We start from the raw sequence: 16,324 nt of genomic DNA, 5'->3' as shown, positions 1-16,324 counted from the left end.
AGATGAACTGACAGTGCTGTTTTCTTACCTTCGGAGTCTGAGGTCCCGGGAGTCTTGGGGTATCCCGGATGAGCCCCCACTAATATGTAGTGTTGACATCACAGGACGCCCACCAAATAGAACACCAAGAATCAGACTTCCAAAATGCAAAAGCAAGGTTTTATTTAGACGGGCTGCAGCTCAGGGCTCGTCCTACACATTCACACAGCAGAGCCTAGGAGGACAGCCCTGAGCTAAAGATTTGCAGGGCTGAAACTACAAGGTGTTTACATTACCATTACATGTTGCTCTGCTAGCTGAGATAAACAAGCAACAAATGGTCACTGCCTCAAAAATGGAGTTACTTTAACCCTTCATAGATGATATAATCAAATACCTGAAAGACACCACCAACAAACACATTACATAAGCACCTTTAGGAGAGTACTAGTGTACAAGCTCAATGTACAAAAAGCAATAATATACCAAGAATGCATGCGCACAGAGAGAAATATGGAAAACAATTCCACTCAGAAGACTCAAAGAACTAAAGAAACTAGACATACACTTAACTAAAGATTATGAACAAAAGGTATAAAACATTGAAAAAAAAAGAGAAGAAAACATTCAAAAATGGGAAACTGACCATGTAGTGAAATAAGCCAGACTCATAAAGACAAAAACGACATTTTCTCTCCTACACGGAAACTACATTTTGAGGACATGAAAGTAAACAAGGAATAGAAAGAAAAATCAGCAGAGATCGAATGGAAGGGTGAGTGTGATCAAAGTACTTCATAGCCACACAAAAATATGACACACAATCTATGTTTTAATACCATTAATATAGACTAATGATATGTCTGAGACAAGCAGAAAAGGTCAGATGAGTTGATGTTAAGCGAGATGAACCCCAAGAAAAGGATTCCAATGTTTTTTTCTTTCTTGCAATTGTTTCTAACATGCTTATAAGATGATTTCTTTGTTGCTTTGTATGTCCCTCCCCCTCGGTATAACCCCTGTTTTCACTGTATTTGATGTTGGTATAATTTGTGGAGGGGAAGTTAAAAAACAAATCATTTAAAAAGAGATACAGGTGGACCATTAGAAAAATGAGATGTACAAGTCATTCAGTCAAAAAATGAACTTTACAACTTAGGCCTAGGGGGAGAATTGGTGGGGAGGGGAGATGGGAAGGGATGGGAAAGAGAAAGAAAGGAGGGTCAACAATGCTTCATAAGAAATGTCCTCAAATCTCACTCATGTAATTGTAACCCCTCTGTACAGTATTTTCACAATAAAAAAGAAAGAATAGAACAAGGAACAAAAGGGGTATGGATAGGATTACTGGCAAACAAACATGAAAATCTGATGACTATTGGGAATAAAATGAAAGCTTTTCTTTATTTTGGGGGTCTTGGTCTTACTAATTGTGTCAATTTTGTTTTCAGGAGAATTTTGATTTAGGAGGAAATAAGAAGGAAGGAAGGAAGGAAGGAAGGGAGGGAAGGGAACGAAAGGAAAGGACAGAAAAGGAGATTCCTTTAGAAGTTGCATCCAAAAATAAAAAACTTAAAGACATAAGAGTCAAGTCTCCTGTCTACACTGCTCAGTTCTCAAAATCTGAGCACATTAATTCATGACAATCTGCCTGAATATGTTTTTCTCAATAGCAAGTATTGGAAAGTTTGGTACCTAAGTCTAAGTATCATCACTCTCTATGGAGTTTCCGCTGAATTAACCATGAAAACATGCCATCTGAATCGTTGAGAGGTTAGCCATCAGGAAAAGAATAGGCAGATGTGGGAGAGGCAGGAGCCCCATGGTCATAACACCCCTTCCTCTTGCAGAAGACCCTGGGAACTAAAAAATTCAGAGACTGCAGCCCCTCTCCTTTGGAAGACTGGAAAACCAAGGTAAGCCCTGCTCATAATAATGCCCTCAATGACACCGAACAGACCTGTGCAGGGAAAAGTTCCCCTGCACTTGGGGTACATGAACAAGATGTAGAATAGCTGACACTCATCCAAAGGGGATGTAAGAGACACTCCACAGTCGACTTATTTCCGGGCTCTCTTGCACTGAGAAATCTACACTCTCTTCCTCCTTGCTGAGGGAGCAGTAGACAGAACTGCATATGGCAGCTTGCACTCCTAGCTGGAGGCCTATAGCAACCCCACTAGGAGGCTTTTCATTTTTTCACTTTCCCTAGCACCTTACTCTTGCATTCAGTTTACTTTGCCTCTGTTCCCACCCTTCCTGCCTCAAAATGCTTTATTTGGTGGAGAAAACACAAAGGATCCAAGACCCTTATAGGGTAGATACTCTATATTGGAAAGAAGTTGACTTGACTTTGATACCATCCAATCTTGGGAGCTGGAATCCTCCCACCTAAATCTCTTCAGTTATCAATAATAAAACATTCTCCAAACTCAAAGCATAATCAGAATACTGGCATTTCCAGTCCTCAAAGCAACAGCTGTTTAAATAAGCCAAGTTTTCAGAGAGAAATCCATTATCTAACTTTGACCTTAGCTTAAAACCACACCATATCCTACACCAGGAACAACAATGTCCAAATGGAAGAGAAAAACTTTCTCAAGAAGTTTTCAAAATTATATTACTCAAGGGCTGGGATGTAGCTCAGTGGCAAAGCGCTTGCCTAGCAAGTGCAACGTCCTGGGTTCGATCCCCAGTACCAAAAAAATAAAAAACACAAAATTATATTACTCAAATCTTATCCTAAACTACAGCTAAAGCCAACTTTAACTTGATTCTAACAACGTTTCTAAAATGGAACATTAATCATGTTTGTTAGAACCACCTGGGGAAAAGATTAAACACATTGAGTGTTGTCTACACAAAGACTTTAGCAACAGCCAATTACTAATCCTCCAGGTGATTTAAAGGCCAAACCATGACCAAATCTATCTTCTGTTTGTGTATTTAACTGCTGCTCTAGAGTCAGTAAAGAAAGAATCACAAAAAAGGATGATCTGTGAGTAAATTACAGAGTAGAGCCAGAGAACAACAGGAGGAAGATTTGTTTGAGAGACTACTTTTGAGGTTGGTCTGTCTCTAAGAAAATAGGGTAGACACAAGATCTTGGGTGATGAGTGAAACATATTATGTCTCCACATAGTGCATTATTTACAAGACAAAAAAATAACCAAAGTGCCTGTAAAACCAAGCTTGATCATTTTGATTTATTTGATTTCCATATTTGAAAGGTTCTCATTTGGATAACGGCACTAGTCCCACTATTTTTGCTTTTTTTTTACTTTTCCAATCATTTTTTATTATTAAGTAGTTATTCCAACAGGTTTTAATTCTATAATTCATGTTAGAAGCATAATTTCTAGTGATAAACATCACCCCTTCCATCACTGTCAATCATTTTCCCCACAATTTTATTTTATTTTTTTATTTTTTATTGTGATAATATCATACAGAGGGGTAACAATTACTTGGGCAAGATAATGACGAAATTTCATTTCAAGCATTGTTGCCTCCTCCTTTGTTTCCCTTTCCCATCCCTTACCCTCTATCCCTCACCATCCCCCAAAGTTGTAAAATTGCCTAGAGAGAAAATAATTCCAGTATGCTCAGCTTTCAACTCCTGGAGTTCATCTAGTACAGATTGTTCAGAGGGCAAGATATAAATGACAGCTCTCTTGCTGAAAACAGAGAATTCCATCATCATCTGCACCCAGGTCAGTAAAAACTACATCTTTGACCAAAATGTTATGATTATTTTATGCAACTATTTGTCTGAAGCAACATTTGTAGTTTGATTTAAAAATTTGTCTTTACTGCTCTGAAAATGAATTTGAGTACGATAACATGAAAATATCCATAGAAAATACACCATCTAATTCAAGTCACATGCTCTTAGAAAGATCTGATACTTTTTACACATTGTGGTTACTATTTATATTCACTATGCACACTGATTCTACACATTTTTGTTGGTAATGCCATGAAGTTTGGAGTTTGGATTGTTTTATTGGTGGTGGTGAGTTGTCATTGTTGTTGTCTTTCTATGATTTCCAGGCTACCACTCTGAACTTACCTTTTGTGAATTCAATTCACTAAGAATGACTAGACACAAAGATCATTCACTGAAGTCAAAAACAGAAAACAAATAACTCAGACAATGTTTCCCAAAATGTCAACATATTTTTCCTTTTAATAATGTTGTGAGTTCATAATACTGACTTCTGTGCCCAGAAATTGTCTTGGGCAAATTATGAGCTTTTTTATAGCAGATCTTACAAAAGGGAGAAGGGCAGAGAATAAATAATGTAGCTCATGCGGTTGGCTATTACAAATACGCCTCACTACTGAAAGTCCACATTTAGATGAGTCAAAAAGTACATGTCTTACTTTATTCAATAGATAAACCTGTATCAATAAAATCTAAAAACTCATCTTACTCAAATGAGTAAGGGGAACTTTCCACAGGGGAAAGTTGTGTTATCCTAGCTTTCCTCAACATAGATATATCTTGTCAACAGGAATGTCAGAGTACCTAAGGTAAAATGTGTAAAATGTGACTGCAGATATGTATCTCTTTCTTTGCTTTTTAAAAATTTGATCATCAAAGTGATGGACAGAGGGGGTTAAAGTTACATACCTAAGGTAGTGAGTATATTTCTTGTCGAACTTGTTACGCCCTCCCTTATTTTTCTCCCAGTTTCTCTCCCACCATAGTCCCCCCCCTCCAAGTTTTACAGCTCATTTCCAACATGTCTTGTGAGTATCTCTGTTGGTTCACCTTACCAAAATCTAATACAGTGACAACATGGGATAAACCACAGGAACAAAAACACAAAAGAGAAAAGAAGTCACATAGTACATTAAAAACAACAACAACAACAAAGGAAAAAAACCTCTTGTCTTGAAGTTCATTTCACTTAGCATTATCTTATATGGTCATATGTACATAGCTATTGAGCTATTCTACCCACCTGCTAGGCTTATCGTAGATATACACTAATAATTACAAATAAGGGAAACCATGAGTCCTATGTTTCTTTGGGTCTGGCTTACATCACTTAATATGGTGTTTTTCAACTCTTTCCATTTCCTTACAAATGGGGCAGTGTCATTCTTTCTGATGGAAGCATAGAATTCCAATATAGGTATACATATAGATACATATATATAGATACATATATATAGATACATAGACACACACACATATATATATATATATCATGTTTCTTGATCCATTCATCTACTGAGGTGCATTTGAGTTGGTTCCATATCTTAACTATGGTAAATAAGACTACAGTTACTTAAATAATCCTGGGTAGAACCCTATAGCTGATTGAAGTTCAACTGCAAGGATAATTTATTTATGAAACACTGTGACCACATACAGGAACTTCCTATCATTTAATACCAACCTCCAAAAGTATGAAGGAAGGAGCATGAAATACAGGCCCATGTTGAGCCAGACACAACATGGAGGGCTTAAAAGGTTGTAACAAGTAACATTTTTTTTTGTCCATGGTGGAGCCTGAACTCTGGGCCTGGGCGCTGTCCCTCAGCAACTCAGCTCAAGGCTAGCACTCTACCACGTGAGCCACAGCACCACTTCTGGCTTTGTCTGCTTATGTGGTGCTGAGGAAGCGAACCCAGGGCTTCATGAATGCAAGGCAAGCACTCTACCACTGAGCCACCTTCCCAGCCCAACCAGTAACTTTTAATAACAAGAGTTTCTGGGAAAGGAAGGAACTCCAACTGAAGCTCTATTTCTACAAACTTTGGTTTTCCTGTGAGATAAAGTATAAATCACATAACAAAGCCACTTTAAAGCAGCAAAACTTGAACCCTTGATTTTAGATAAATAATTGGGTGCAATAAAGAATATTGTTTATATACCTATAATTGGACACAGTTATTATTATAACTTAACAGTAATTTATATTCATGATGTTTGCTACTGCTACACAAAATGGAATTAAGCCAAATCTAAATTCTTAGAAGACAGAATGTTTGGAATGTGCCTTTAGGCCATAAGCCTAATGACACATTGATTCACTGTGTTAATTGTAAGATAAATACGGTATTGATTGAAATGAATAGAAAGTAGGCTTCCTGATTCAGTTAAGTGTTCTTCTTTTATGTGATATGTAAAATAACACATATGAGGAACTGTAGCTCCACCGATTTTACAGATAGAACAAAACAGGCAACAATGTATTTTTGTATTGACTTCCACTTCACATCACTGAGAACGACAATTTGTTTTTAGGTGGACCATACTCACACAAACCAAGAAATATTAATACAAACAATGAACAATGTGACAGAATTCATCCTGCTGGGCCTCACCCAAGATCCTGAACTCCAGAAGCTCTTGTTTGCTGTGTGTTTTATCATCTATTTGGTCACAATGGCAGGCAACACATTCATCTCAGTCACCATCTTCGTCAGCCCAGCCCTGGGATGCCCCATGTACTTTTTCCTGTCATACTTGTCCCTTATGGATGCTCTTTACTCCACGTCCATTGCTCCCCAAATGATCGTGAACTTAGCATCAGAGAAGAGCACCATATCCTACAATGGCTGCATGACACAGCTCTTTGCTGAACATCTGTTTGCTGCAACAGAGATCAGCTTGCTCATTGCCATGGCCTTTGACCGCTATGTGGCCATCTGCAAACCCTTGCACTACGCCACCATCATGAGCCGGCCTGTGTGCTCTTTCCTAGTGGGGGCAGCTGGAGTATTGGGGTTTATTCATGGATTGATCCAAGTTATGTTTATTGCTAAGTTGCCCTTCTGTGGGCCCAATGTCATTGACCACTTTACGTGTGATTTAATACCACTGCTGAAGTTGGCCTGCACTGACACTCACACTTTGGGGCCTCTGATTGCTGCCAACAGTGGGGCACAGTGTTCAATCACATTTTTGATGCTGTTTGCTTCCTATGTGAACATCCTGTACTCCCTGAGGAATCACAGTTCTGAGGGGCGTCGCAAAGCCCTGTCCACCTGTGCCTCCCACATCACTGTGGTCATCTTATTCTTTGTACCTTGTTCCTACCTGTACCTCAGGCCCATGGTCTCCTTCCCCATTGACAAAGCTGTGGCTGTGTTTTACACTCTAGTCACACCTATGTTGAACCCTTTAATCTACACCCTCAGGAATGAGGAAATGCAAAGAGCTATGAAGAAGCTCTGGAGTCAAATAATGAAAGCTGATGAGCTGAAAATCTCATGATTTCTGAATTTGGAACTGCAGAAATTTTTGTTTTGTTTTTGTTTTGTTTTGCTTTTGTTTTATTTTTTTTTCTGTCGGTCATGGGGCCTGAACTCTAGGACTAGGTGGTGTCCCTCAGCATTTCAGCTCAAGGCTAGCTCTCTACAACTTAAGCAACAGCACCACTTCTGGCTTTTTCTGCTTATGTGGTGCTGAGGAAACAAACCCAGGGCTTCATGCATGCAAGGCAAGCACTCTACCACTGAGCCACCTTCCCAGTCCCTGTTGGGATGTTTTCTAGAAACTCATTCTCCCTTTTTATCGATTAAAATTCAAATAGTGATCCTTTCTGCCCCAAACTGTTGGCATAATAAATATAATTATTTATCAACCACAGACTAATGGCATGTAGACCATGTGTTTAATCATATGAAGTCGTAGGGAACTCTGGAGCCGAGCTGAGAGACTGGGATAGGGTGAAGAGATTATAAGGGCATCTCAAGGGCACTCAGAAGGCTGAGAGCTGAACCCTGGAAAGATCAAACAGTCTAGGCTAGACAGAGGTTGGCACTAACAGTTTAAACTATTGGAGATAAGTTGGAAGTGACAATTTAATGATAGAATGTGTGTTGCTTCCGTCTGCTTCCTAAGAGAAGGGAGTAAGTTGTCGACTGTATGCAAACTATGTCTCATGGGGATGGTTGCAACTTCAAAATACATTGATATCTTAGTCTCTGCAGGTACCTGTAGTCACCTCTCCTGTACTGAACTAAATAAATGAGCTTGTTAAAGGGACCTAGGGGTTCAGAAGCCAGTGGGCCCTGGTACCCCCTTTCCTATGCTCTCTCTCTTTTCTCAGTTCTTTGCCCTGTATCCTGCACTGTCCTTGGTTGTAGCTGTCATTATTCTTCCATTGTGTGGTACAGAAAAAAAGATACATGCCTCTGAAATAACCAGAAAAATCTGTCATCTAAGTAATCACATATGACTTTTAAAGTATTCAAACTTTGGCAGCTAGGAATTCTTCCACAAACTCCTCAGCTGTCAATAACATCACTGTAACAATCACTCAGGGTACTCAGACACATAATCTTGAGTTATGGCATTTCCACACTTCAGAACAGCTATTCTGTCTACGTGAGTCATATTTTCAGGGATAAATCCATTCTCTATACTTTATAATTTTTTAAAAAACATTGTAAATGGTTACAATCACATAAACCAGATGAGTACAATTCTTTTAAAAATATCATCTCCTCCCTCATTTTCTCTCAATTTTTTCCCTCCCAACATCCCTACACTCCAAACTATGTAGCTAATTTCCAACATAGTATCTAGTGAGTATCACAGTTGAATTAGTTCCCCCTTTATCCCATTCACCACTTCTATTTTTCCTCTTCCCCTCCTTAAATCACATAAGGTTTTATACAAGAAAAATGGTACACAAATCATAAACAGTGAAAAAAAGAAAAAAACTGAAAAGAGTACAAAATAAACCCTCTTGTTTCCATTTCTCGGAGTTTATTTCAATAAGCATCATTTTATAGGATCATATGCACACAGCTATTGAGCCCTTGAGATCCTCTCCGAAGAATATTCTCCTTTGGTCTCAGTGTGTGAGTGTTAAGAGTTCTGTTTAATTTATCATGTCCAAATGTGATTTTTTTGTGTTTTACTATCCATTGGGATTACGAGTAGATTTATAGGCACATTCTAATTATTACAAATGAGGGAAACTATGGAAATGATTTTTCTTTAAGTCTGGCTTACTTTGCTTAATATATTTTTTTAGATCTTTGCATTTCCTTACAAATCAGGCATTGTCATTCTGTCTGATAGAAACATTTTGATAGAATTCCATTGGGGTGAGGTAGAATCTCAATGCTGTTTTGATTTGCATTGGCCATTCTAACTTATTCTGAAAAGTTTCTCTTTAAGTGTCTCTTATTAGTTGAGTTGTTTTTTCTATGAGGATTTATTTTATTGGGGAGTTAATATTTTGAACTCTAAGTATAATATAAATATGAGGCCTTTGTGTGATGCATTCCTAGTAGAGATTTTCTCCCATTCTGTGAGCTTTCTCTTTGTCTTGCTAGTGATGTCCTTTGCCATGCAGAAACTCTTCGGTTTGATGCAATCCCATTTATCCGAACTTTCTTTGTTGTGATTCTGGATCTTAACTCAGACACGAGTTGTTCCCCTATCCTTTTCTGTAATATTTTTGGGTATGTGGTCTTACACTGAAGTCTTCTATCTATTTGGAATTGATTCTGGTGCAGGGTGATATATAAGGTTCTAACTTCAGTTTTCTGCACATGTATAGACAATTCTGCCAGCACCATTTGTTAAAAAGGCTATCTTTCTTCCAACCTATGTTTTTTACTCCGTATCAGGTGTCTATAGGCCGGTGAGTTTATTTGTGGATCTTCTATTCTATTCCATTGGTCATCAGGCCTATTCTTGTGCCAATAGAAAGCTTTATTTATTATTCTAATTTTACATTTGATATTGATATTCCTCCAACACTGTTCTTCCTGCTAAAAATTGTTTTTGCTATGCAGGGTCTTCTATTATTCCATATGAATTTTTGATTATTTGTTCCATATCATTGAAGAATGTTTGGGGGATTTTGATAGGTATTGTATTTAATGTGTAGATAGCTTTAGGCAATATTGCCATTTTCACATTGTCATTCCTTCCAATCCAGGAGCATGGAAGGGTTTACCATTTCATAAAATATGATTTAATTTCCTTTTTCATGTTTTTAAAGTTTTCATGATAGAGTTCCTTCACATCTTCATTGAAGTTCATTACTAGTTATTGTTGGAAGCTAATACAAATTGAGGTGTCTTCCTGATTTCAGTCTTCCTATTCTCATTGTTGGCATATAGAAAAGCTACTGATCTTTAAAATTTACTTAAAACTACACCATATTGTAAGCCAGATTCAACTATATTTATAAGCATGAAGAAATTTTCAAAAGTATAGTATCCAATATAAATCCTAAACTAGTCTCAAAGCACAGCATTAACCCCATCTCAGCCACATATCTAGACCTAATCACTACTGGCATTGTTGTGCACCAATTAGTAAAAGTGAAAGACATTGACTATTTTCTTGGCAATCACTTCAGTACAGCTAGTAAGTAATCCTCTAGTGGGGCCAGAGGATCACCAAATTCTGCACTCTGTAAAGTGTATTTAAGGCTTTTTCTAGAGTCAGGGAATAAAGAATCACAACAGAGGAAGAGTCTGTGCATAAATAACAGGCACAGAGTTATGGGAAAAGATGAAGATTTATTCTGGAGACCCTATTCTTCAGTTTAGTGGATTAGGAGGAGATCTTGAGCAAAGAGAAAAGTACTATCTCTACACAATGTTTGTATACACATTACAAAAAATATTTGGACAAAATGATTAAGAGACAGAAACCAACAAAGATAATTTCATATACTTCCTCATTTTATACTTGAATATATTGTTTTTTTATTCGACAGTTAAGGATTTATTTTGCTTATGTTTTACTTTACATTGAACATAATTCAAAGATAGAAGGAGATATATAAAGATATATATATGTATGTATGTATGGTGTGTGTGTGACTTTCTTAGACTTTTATAAGAAAACAGAAAAGTGTACTCCTTAAATCCTAGAACAATCAGTTTGCTACCTGAAACAATAGATTGTCTGTGGAAACTCAGATTGACAGTGAAAGCTGCAAGAGCAAAATTGTCCAAAATGGAGAAATATCTAAAGAGATAATGTTTCCAGTGCCCCACATTGAATCTCATGGAGTCCATACATTGTGCCAAAGGAGAAGAAACCAAAATATGGCACTCAACCTAAAAACAATGTATTCCATAATCAACTGTACCCAGGTAAGGGAAAACTATAACTTTTTCACAAATTCTAATATTAACTTATTTGGGCCATTTATATTTTTTGAAACCATTATAGAGTTATATATATGGTTTTAATCTGAGTATTCTTACTATGAAAATGCATTTGGTCATATTAATATGTAAGTATCAACAGAAGATATAATCTATAATTGGACAAATAATATGCCCTTAAAATGACGATAATTTTAAAAAAACAATTTTAATAAGAAATATTGATACCTTATTAAGCATACTGATTCTATCCATTTCTATTTGTAGCAGCCTTAAGCGGTAGTTTGCCTTATGGTGATTTCCACTCTGATAATAGGATTTGTGAATTAAATCTATTACAAATGACTAGCTAATGATTAGCAATTGCCATCATTTTTAAGAGACAAAATAGAAAGGAAACAATTCAGAAAATACAATTTCCTGAAAATCAAAGATCTTGAAGACATGTATTGATGATGACAGCTTAACTTGTAAACTTGTACTGCAAAATTATCTTTGGAAAGTTATGAGTCAGGTGTTTTGGCAGAGATTGGTGAAAAGATAGAAAGGAGAGAATGAGTAAAATGGATTATGCTCTTATACCCACAATATATGTTCACACTGGAAAATCCACCACTGGATCACTCAAAAATTACATATTTTTGAACAGGCAGCATTGTGGCCAGTAAACAATTAAAACTAAAACTGTCTTCTAATCTACTGAATGGATGGATGCCAAAGGAAAAGACATTTTATCTTTATATTAGCCTTCTCCTAATATTTATATCTTGTCAGTAAGTTATACAGGATAGAGTAAGGTTTCATTTAATTCTATTAGTTAATTTTGAGTGGAGATTTGTATCTAAGCCAAAGCATAATTCTATAGCAGCTCAAAGTTCAACTGCAAAGAAAACTTGGTATAAAAATATCATAGGGAATGTAGTTGTGGAGGTAGGAGGGAAGGGATGGTAGGGGAAAAACAAAGGAGGAGGTAACAATGCTTGAAAGGAAATGGACTCATTACTTTGTTTATGTAACAGTATTTTTACAGATAAAAAAATATATAAAAAATTCATAGAACTTTATATTATTTTCACTTCTCAATCCAAAAGGATAAAATAAAGGAACAGGAAATGAAGTTAGATAGAGCCACGCATGGCATCAAGCACAATTAAATAAATAGTACTTAGTTAACTTTAATAACAATGTCATACCATTCACAAAGGAGGAAATTCCTTCCTATTTCTAGGGTGCAGCGTTTTCATATGAAAGAAGGGAAAAATGAGTCACAGAGCATAGCTGGTCTTGATTTGGTAAGACTTCACTATTGGTATCAGAAAATAAATGACTTTAATAAAGACTGAGTTTTACATAACTATAATTTGACATAGACATAATTGATTAAAAATTCAAAACAAGGAATATTGATGGCATTTGCTGACATCCCAAAACAAGGAAATTAAGCTTTTTTAAGATTTGTTTTTGAGAAAACAAGAATTTGGAAGTGAGCCACAGTAGATATTCTTAAGTGAGACAAACTTTCCTGGATAAATTATAAGACTGAATTATTACATTAAATGAACTAGGAATAAAATGATGTGAATGAGATCTTCTTTACAACTATCTGAAAAATGACAGAAGTGAGTAAATGTGTAGCTCCAGATAACAGAAGGAAACAGGTGACAAAGTATTATTGTATTGAATTCAACATCACATCACTGAGAAGGACTATTTATTTTTAGTTGGACCATAATCACAAAACCCAAGAAACATTAACATAAAACATGAACAATGTGACAGAATTCATCCTGCTGGGCCTCACCCAGGATCCAGAACTCCAGAAGCTCTTGTTTGCTGTGTGTTTAATCACCTATTTGGTCACATTGACAAGCAACACATTCATCTCCATCACCATCTTTGTTAGCCCAGCCCTGGGGTGTCCCATGTACTTTTTCCTGTCCTACTTATCCCTTACAGATGCTCTCTTCTCTACTTCCATTGCTCCCAAAATGATTGTGGACTTGGCATCTGAGAAGCACACTATATCTTTCAATGGCTGCATGACACAGGTCTTTGTTGAACACGTGTTTGCTGCAGCAGAGATCATCTTGCTCATTGCCATGGCCTTTGACCGCTATGTGGCCATCTGCAAGCCCCTGCACTACACCACCATCATGAGCCGCCCTGTGTGCTCTTTCCTGGTGGGGGCAGCTGGAGTATTGGGGTTTATTCATGGATTGATCCAAGTTATGTTTATTGCTCAGTTGCCTTTCTGTGGCCCCAATATCATTGACCACTTTGCATGTGATTTAATACCACTGCTGAAGTTGGCCTGCACTGACACTCACACTTTGGGGCCTCTGATTGCTGCCAACAGTGGGGCACAGTGTTCAATCACATTTTTGATGCTGTTTGCTTCCTATGTGAATATCCTGTACTCCCTGAGGAATCACAGTTCTGAGGGGCGTCGCAAAGCCCTGTCCACCTGTGCCTCTCACATCACTGTGGTCATCTTATTCTTTGTACCTTGTTCCTACCTGTATCTCAGGCCCATGGTCTCCTTTCCCACTGACAAAGCTGTGACTTTGTTTTGCACCCTAGTCACACCTATGTTGAACCCTTTAATCTACACCCTCAGGAATGAGGAAATGAAAAGGGCTATGAAGATGCTCTGTGGTCCAATAATAAAAATTGATGATAAGTAAGCTTTTCATCAAAACTTTTTTATCAAAACTGTTTACAATTAGGAAACTGAATTATCCTGTCTGCAACAAATTTTTAATTAGAATAATACATTTCTGAAATACAAATTAATAACATATTGTTCATGTATTTGAAAACATTAAAGTTGTAAACATATCCTTCTACTTCAATATTTACCATATTTTTGTGTCACTCTACTTCTTTATAAAATGTATAGTAATTGTCATGATCAATATTTTTAGGCCTATAGAGCACTAGAACTTTTCTTACTATGATATTATACTTTAGCACTAAGCATTCAATTTTCTTCTTTTTTCTATCCCTTACCAGACTTTAGTGAGCACTTTGTATATCCAATTGTTTGGAATCCATTTTTGATTTTCATATGTGAGTGAGAACATGCGGTGTGTGTCTTTCTATGCAAGGCTTCTTAACCTTACAGGACCTCACCCAACTTCTAGCTATGTTACTGCAGAGGACTGGATTCCGTCTTTTAGTGGCTAAATATGGCATAAGGGAAATGTACAACACTTTTTTAATCTATTCTTCTATTGATAGAATAACAGCACCTCCAACTCTTCATGACACAGCCAGAATACTTCCCAAAACCCTGAATATTTTTAGTCACCATTTCATGTTCAATTTCTTTGCTTAACAAAAAGAAAATGATGTAAGATAAATCTAACCTGTATCTATATTCTTACCAGAGCAGTCACAAAATGTAAGTTTTAATATTTTTGTGAGAAAAGCACAATGAAGATAAAGTACAAAGTTTTAACTGTTGCCAAGAGCCAGTGGCTCACACCTATCCACCTAGCTATGCAGTAGCCTGAAATCTGAGGGTTCGAGTTCAAATACAGCCAAGCAAGAAAGTCCATGAGACTCTTATCTCCAGCTAACTACCAAAATATAAAGCCAGAAGTGGAGGTGTGGCTCAAAGAGTAGACCCCAAGGACTGGTACCAACAAAAAAGTTCAGTAGTTCTCTCAGTACAAATGGAAACTGACCATCAATATCCATGATAGCTTTCATAATTACCACTATAGCCAGAATGGTGTTTCATTCAAAAGAGGAGAAGCAACTATTTAAGAAGGGACTATCAACCCGTAGGCAATGCCTTCAAGAAGGACACTGACATACTTTCCATGTTCTCAGGTTTGAAAGGTTTGCAAATGTCTTCCTCTTGTACCCACTGACAGATTTGGATGAACCAGACAGAGAAAGAGAACACTGCCACAATTGAAAATCAGTAAACAGAAACCCTGAGAATGGCTCCAGGCTGGGCTCTGTGAGTTTTTCACAAACTAGCCCCCGGGAAAAGCTACTGTCTGTTGAAAGGCCTCAACTCTATCCAGAATCTAGCCACACCACTGCATCCCCCTCTTTTGTGATACTCAAAGCAGATCTCCAAATGAACTAGCCTGGGAGGAGGATCACCAAATTCTGGGTAAAGCAGAGCATTTTTCTGGCTGTTCGAACAAACTGACTTAAGAAACCAACCAAGCCACAGGACCACAAGCAGACCAGAGACTCCAACAATAGGTTGGTTACCGACACAAGGGAGATTTTTCCCACCCCTTCCAAAAATAAAATCAAAGAACTTTTTTTTTCTTCTTCTTCTTCTTTTTTATTTTTTGTACCTTATACAAAAAAAATTATCTTTTCTAAAATTTTTTTAATCTTTAATTTTTGCCTTTTTTGAAAAAAAAAATTGTTTTCCAGAAGCTTTTTTTCCTCTTATAATTTTTATTTTAGGGATACGTGAGTGTGCGTTTTTCTTTCTTTTTTTTGTTTTCTTTCTCTTTTTAATTATCTTTTTGTTTTTTGTTTAGGTCTACTGAACTTCTCATCTTTTTTTTCTTCCTTTCTTATCCTTTTCACCTTCTCCTCTCTTTCGTTCTTCTTTATGTGACTTAATTCTTGTCATGCACATCCTCAGATAAACCCTTAGTTGACTATTAGACCTTATCCCCAATTGTGTACACACTTAATCCACAAATTTATCACTCAATTCAAAACCTCTAAGACTTAAATTCCTTAAGAGCAGTACTACCTCTTTATACCTATATAATATTTTAAGCATTTTTATTTTTAAGTTTTTCACATCTCCTTTATATCCTTTCCCTTCTCTCAATATATTCATGTTCTTCTCTAAATAGATTGTTATCGAATCTATAAAATTTTATTAATTTTGACTTTTCTATTTTTTCTGGTCTCTTTTCTTTTCCCTTTCCCTTTCTTCTTTTTTTCTCCCTCTCTACTTTCATCCTACCCAACCTATTTCCTGCTTTGAGATTAGGACTCAGTTAACTCTCCCTGAGCCTCCCCACATCAATCTATTCCTATTTTTAACCTACATCTCTCCCTAACCCTAATAATTTCTGGTCTTCCAAATTATTCTTTGCCCATTAACATATAGTTGTTTGATGTTGAATAGATGTATCTGTTGAACTATATTGTATCTGTAGACTATTGACTGTGCAAATTCAGACTTGGGTTGATGCTTGCCTTAAGATAGTGTTCTAGCACAAAACTGGTGCTATTTTCATCTCAAATG

General features: G+C 36.8%; 2 protein-coding genes across 2 annotated transcripts; both read left to right on the top strand.

The window, feature by feature from the left end:
• Positions 1 to 6,283: 6,283 nt before the first annotated feature.
• On the top strand, positions 6,284 to 7,213 carry LOC106001175 (olfactory receptor 4C45-like). The gene has a single exon (XM_013036306.1). The coding sequence runs from the start codon at positions 6,284 to 6,286 to the stop codon at positions 7,211 to 7,213; it is 930 nt and encodes a 309-aa protein (XP_012891760.1).
• Positions 7,214 to 12,848: 5,635 nt separating this feature from the next.
• Positions 12,849 to 13,769, top strand: LOC106001180 (olfactory receptor 4C45-like). Its single transcript, XM_013036310.1, has one exon. It carries the CDS (start codon positions 12,849 to 12,851, stop codon positions 13,767 to 13,769), a length of 921 nt encoding a protein of 306 aa, XP_012891764.1.
• The last annotated feature ends 2,555 nt before the right edge of the window (positions 13,770 to 16,324 follow it).

The sequence above is a fragment of the Dipodomys ordii genome, unplaced genomic scaffold (assembly GCF_000151885.1).
Source record: "Dipodomys ordii isolate 6190 unplaced genomic scaffold, Dord_2.0 Scaffold270, whole genome shotgun sequence".
In the NCBI taxonomy this organism is placed as follows: Eukaryota; Metazoa; Chordata; class Mammalia; order Rodentia; family Heteromyidae; genus Dipodomys; species Dipodomys ordii.
The sequence above is the reverse complement of the archived record's forward strand: the minus strand, read 5'-3'. Positions and strand labels throughout refer to the sequence as shown.